The sequence below is a fragment of the Physeter macrocephalus genome, chromosome 2 (assembly GCF_002837175.3).
Source record: "Physeter macrocephalus isolate SW-GA chromosome 2, ASM283717v5, whole genome shotgun sequence".
Taxonomy (NCBI): Eukaryota; Metazoa; Chordata; class Mammalia; order Artiodactyla; family Physeteridae; genus Physeter; species Physeter macrocephalus.
In genome coordinates this window covers 83,973,864-83,979,811 of record NC_041215.1, presented here as the reverse complement: position 1 = coordinate 83,979,811, position 5,948 = coordinate 83,973,864, and the positions used below count along the sequence as shown (strand labels likewise).

Below are 5,948 nucleotides of genomic sequence, written 5' to 3'. Positions count from 1 at the left end.
AGGCCACAACAGTGAGAGGCCCGCGTACAGCAAAAAAAAAAAAAAAAAAAAAAAAAAAAAAAAAAAGTCTCATGTCCCTCACGTAAATTGGCCTTGCCAGCAACAGACTCACAGATAATACATTCTTGTGCCAAAGTTGCCTCAACCAGCTTCCTCAAGACTAAAACTAGCAAGCCAGCCTCCTTGTTGTCCATCTTGTTCCCTTCTGCTTCTTCGCTAAGAAGTTTTTGTTTATGCCTAACCCTGAGAGAGGCTTACTGCTCCCTGGGAAATTTGGTGAAGATGCTCATTATGCTAGTTTCAAAAGAACTGCAGTTTTAAAGTCTTAATGATTTTTTTTTCTAATTATAGCTGTATTAAATTAGTCTGCTTCTTCCACAGCAAATATGTAGGAGCTGAACATATGGAAAGATAGGAAAATTGCACTGTTCATTTGAAAAAATATCTTTCTCCTGATTATCTTAAGACTTTCAGAAATTTTATCAGTATGAATTAAAACAACATTTAAAGGTTTCGAATAGGGTAACCTTTTTCTTGCCCCAAGCTTTGGGTGTTTTTTCCTGCTTCTGTGCTCCAGTTAAGCAGTTGTCTTGGCCATCTACACCATTCCCCATTGTTGACAAGCTAACTAAAGTTAGAAACAGCTGCATGAACAATGATACCACAGCCGAGCAACCATGGCACTCAGCTCCCTTAAAAATATGATCACAAGTTATGTGGAGATTAGATGGGAAGTTAAGTTTTCATATTGGAATGTGCAGGTAAGAAAATTAGGCATGGCTGGATTTTTTCTGAAAATCTGATTGCTGAAGGTAGTTCATGCTTGCTGCCTTCCACTTGTATCTGCATAGTCCTGAATTTGATCTGGGAAAGGTACAGGATTTAAAATGGATTTCCAGTGGGACCAAAAGAGAAAAGTGCCAGCAACTTGTCAAAGGAGCTCATGTGTCAGAAAGAAACTGATCCCATTTCACATACCCATATCGCCATGAACATCTTTGGCTTTATAAATCATCATCAGTGGAAGTGCATACATTCTGAGGCAAACAGAAATAAATTTGTACTCATCATTTATCAGTCTTAAATTTCTTAATCCAAAGTAGACTTTAAATGTCATGTCTTAGAATTAAAGTGATAAGGCTCAGCCTTTCTTCATTTATCATATAGTTTTCAAATAGATGTTGATTTTTTCCCACTTAAACAAGCGGGTGTAACCCAGTGGTTATCTGGTTGATGACAGAGCCCCTCTTCCTTTCTTTAGACTGAAGTTTATAATATATGTCTTGTTACAGTAAGGGGGAAAAAAGAATATAAAATTTTAGTTTCCAGTGGATACATGTTAGTGACTGGACGTATTTTTTCCTTTCATTTTATTTTACTTTATTTTTATTAAAAATAAAAATTGTATTTTTAGCTGTAGTAAAAGACACATAACATAAAATTTACCATCTTAACCATTTTAAGAGTACAGTTAAGTGATATTATGTACGTTCACAGTGTTGCACTACTATCACCACTATTCATTTCCAGAACTTTTTCACCATCCCAAACAGAAACTCTGTACTCATTACAATAACTCCCTATTGAGGACATGTTTTTTGATACAAAAATCTCTGGTTTCCTCAGATGTAGTTATTGCACCTATTGTTGCAGATTATTACTTCAAGGGAAAAAAGTTCCTGCCAAAGTTTTATGTGATTAACTAAGGATGAAGTCCGTATCTTAATCCCATAAAATCAACTTCATTTGTCCTTTCCCACTAATAACAAATACATGCATATTAAAACATCAAATGTCAAAAAATTTAAATATTAATTGTTTATTTCATAAATATACCAACTGAATATTATCTTTTAAATATTTTTCTGAGTTCTAATAGAGAAATCATTTTAAAATTTTTAAGTTACAGTTCTTTCCATTCCTTTATAATATTACTGATTTATCAATTTAAATATTTTACATGGTCTCTGTGCTTATAATTTAAAGCTAATGCTCAACAATTTTATTTATCATATAAAATAAACAACCCTGATGAAGTATAGTTGTGGCAAATGCAAAAATTGCATCAGTATAATTTCCATGTATGCAAATAGGCTAGGGCTTTATAGATTGTTGTCTTCAGAAAGTGTTGAAGATAAGGTCAAGGTTATGTTTTTACAATATGCAGAATTTGAAATAAGCATTTTGAGAAAGCAAGCATTTTCTGGCGCAGATATGTTTTTCTGCATTATAAGTTTAAAATCCAGCATGTGCCCAGCCTTTATTCCCTCCCAAATAATTTACTTGCTGTCATTGAAAAGAATTTTAATGTCTTCCTGACTTTTCTTGTCATAGCTCAAATTTATCAACCATGACATTGTTTATTCTTGGCTGTTAAATGCTTCCATATAATCTGAGACGGTTTATATTTTCTCTGTACTTCTCTTTGCTGATAATATAGAGTGAATTGCCTGTCAATATGTTTATCCTTCTTGAATCTGGAGAAGGGCACAGAAAGCGTTGTTGTTAATGGAACTAGACTGCTTAGAATTTTGGCTCACTGGTAAAGTTGGACTGTTTGTTCTTAAGAAAGTCATCATCTATGCCCCGTTTTCAGTGTATAGCCATACACTCTGTTTATATACAAGTTAGCATTGCCACCACAGGCAACAACTGTCAACTTACATTCCATTTTTTAAGGACCTCTGAAGTTAATGGCCTATATCTAAGAAGTAAATCTCTTCTGGAAACTGCCCATGAAAAATAATTTTTAATTTGGACAAATACAGTCCTTTTCCTACTGACTGTTATACTGGGTCTCCTCTTCCACCCCACTAATGTCCTTGTTGGTCTAAATGTCAACACTCCATTGACCTCTGCAACATGGACAGCTCCTTGGAGGCTTAATAAATTTATTCATGATGGCTATAAGAGCATTGGAATATGGAACAAATATTAGCACACAGAGAACAGAATGAGTTGTAAAATGATGTCAAATAAATAAATATAAATAAGAAAATTAGAGTTGTTTAAAATCTATCATATGTTAAAAACTTTCTTATTTGAAGGCCAAAGGATGTTCTGTAACTGTAATCCTAATTATAAATTACAAATCAAAAAATACTAAGAACAATTTATAATTACCTATATTTGGGAGATATGTTTAAATTCACATTATATATTCACTTAGCAGACCTGTCTTCTACTGAAAATCACTCTGGATACATTTTGAAGGTTATGAATATTTTGAAGTATAGATATCTTGATTTATTTCAAGTGAATATTAGTGTTCTCATTTTAAGGAAATCACCTGTTTCTTTTTGTTGAACTGCAGCTCAAAGAGTCATTCAAAGACATCAAAAAGAAATTCAACAATTTGAAGTTTAATTACACTAAGAAAAATGAAAAAGCTCGAAATCTAAAAGCTCTCAAATATCAAATTCAACAAGTAGATATGTATGCTGAAAAATTACAGGTAATGAGAAAGTATGTGTGTGTGTGTGTGTGTGTGTGTGTGTGTGCGCTACTACAATTATTGCAAAATTATTTTGCATTTCAATGCTAGATGCCTAACCCGTGGGCTTTTTTATAGCATTAAAACTGAAAAGATCATCTTTAATTTTTATAACAATTGGGTACTTCATGTAAAATACATAATTAATTGATTTATGTCTTGAAGCAGCTCCAAAATGATTTCTGCCAAATCTACCCAGCCTCTCCCCTTCCACTCTGTCTCACACACACACATACACACACACAAACACACATACACACACACACACACACACACACACACACACACACACATCCCCCTCTTGTATACCCCTCTTTCTTTCCTTGTACCCACCTATGTCAGGAGCTTCCTCCCCTGTTCCTGCAGCCCCTTATCACTTATACTGGCTAGATTATTTGAGTGCCTTTCTCGGGAGACAGTGAGCTAACTGAGGACATTAAATATTTGATTTTATGATCACTGTCTTTTAAAAAATCATTAGTAACATTCTCAAACTATGGAATGGATCCTGATATGCAGTAAATTTTCTCTATGTTTGCTGCTGAATCAATAAACTATCTGAAAGAAAACGTATTCTTTCCAAAATGTGTTTTAATACTTATGGTTTTAACATATTAAATGGAGGAAGCTACAAAAGATTTTCCCTCAATATTTAATCACTAACTAGCCTCATAAATAAAAATTGAATGTCATTAAATATTTTTTTTGCACAGGCTTTGAAAAGGAAAATGGGAAAATTTGAAAATAAAACTTTTTTCGTAAATTATCCAAATAATAAAGTGAATGTCCTTTTGGAAGCCATGAGGGATTTGCAGAAATACATGGATGAGTTTGACAAAGTTGTGACAGATTACAGGAAGAATTTGGACCTGACTGAGCATCTCCAGGAGTTGATAGAAGAGGTATCCTCTTCTTGTTGTAATGTTATCTGTGTTGTAATGTTGTTTTTAAAAATTACTCACCTGCTTTAAAACAATGCTGCATTGGCTATTATTGTCACTAAATTCATGCATCATGTCTCTTTTCATGATTATATCCTTAGGATAATTTCCTAAAGCAGAATTGCTGAACCAAAGGGGATGCATGTTACAAGGTTTTGATTGTATTGTACAATTGCTCTTTGGAAAGATTTTACTAATTTACTCTTTTTACCAGCAACATATGAGAGTTTCTCATTTCTTCATAACCTCATCAACTCAAGATATGTTGAACCATTATGGAATTATGTTCACTGCTGGATATCTGCTAAAACACTCAAAAATGACATTTATTTCACAGAATTTGAAAATGTTTAGAGAGAAAGGTGATACTTGGATTTTACAGGTACAAAAATTGTTATTGATATTATTTCGTTTTTGTCAAGAGGATAAATGGCAAAGTATACACAAATTACATGAAATGTAGCAAGTTAGTTATTATTGGCATACTTCATAGTGAAGAAGCTGTACACTTGAAGTTATTGAGCGTTCTTTGTAATCCATTATTCTGATACAAAATGACTCTCCCACTAAGGCAATAGAGCTTTTAGATGTAACACCACTTTAAGGAGGATTGAAATGATCATTCTTCTATATCTGATGTATAGGTTCACTGTACTTCTGTGGCACTTATTTAAAGCCAGCTCCTAACAGAGTCATGTGTTTCTATTTCTCACTCAGCCTAAGTGTTTCTAGCCTTGGTCAGACACTTCTTCCATCACAGTTATTTATTTTCAGTGAGAAACTCTCAATTCTCCACTGTGCTTTGAAAATATGACTATCTTCTATCAAGAAAAGATCAAATGCTATGCTTCAAATGATATTTCCTCAATCTATAGACTAAATCTTATTCTTAAAAGAGAATTTATTTATTAGAGTGTTATTTGGGCAATACTTTATCCATGTATTGTAAATGATTTCAATTACATAGGCTGGATTTTGTGTGTTTGAGGTTTTTTCTTTCCTTTAGCTGATATTTGGATTCTTTTTAGTGCCATATGCTTTTTATTTTTATTTATTTATTTATTTATTTTTAACATCTTTATTGGAGTATAATTGCTTTACAATGGTGTGTTAGTTTCTGCTTTATAAGAAAATGAATCAGTTATACATATACATATATCCCCATATCTCATCCCTCTTGTGTCTCCCTCCTCCCACCCTCCTATCCTACCCCCTAGGTGGTCACAAAGCACTGAGCTGATCTCGCCGTGCCACACGGCTGCTTCCCACCAGCCATCCACCACACACTTCGTAGTGTATATATGTCCATGCAACTCTCTCACTTCGTCCCAGCTTACCCTTCCCCATCCCCATATCCTCACGTCCATTCTCTAGTAGGTCTGAGTCTTTATTCCCATCTTGCCCCTAGGTTCTTCATGACCAGTTTTTTTTTTTTTTAGATTCCATATATATGTGTTAGCATATGGTATTTGTTTTTCCCTTTCTGACTTACTTCATTCTGTATGACAGACTCT

General features: G+C 33.7%; 1 protein-coding gene across 12 annotated transcripts in view; it reads left to right on the top strand.

Annotated features, from left to right (window-relative positions):
* CCDC141 (coiled-coil domain containing 141) overlaps positions 1-5,948 on the top strand; it is a 210,708-nt gene that overhangs the window by 168,760 nt on the left and 36,000 nt on the right. For all 12 annotated transcript variants that reach the window (XR_008618774.1, XR_008618778.1, XR_008618777.1 and 9 more), the window contains exons 18-19: positions 3,314-3,454; positions 4,207-4,395. Coding sequence is in view for 6 of the 12 variants with exons in the window: in XM_055088821.1 (XP_054944796.1) it covers positions 3,314-3,454; positions 4,207-4,395 (330 nt within the window). In the remaining 6 variants the exon portion in view is untranslated. The remainder of the gene's footprint in view (positions 1-3,313; positions 3,455-4,206; positions 4,396-5,948) is intronic.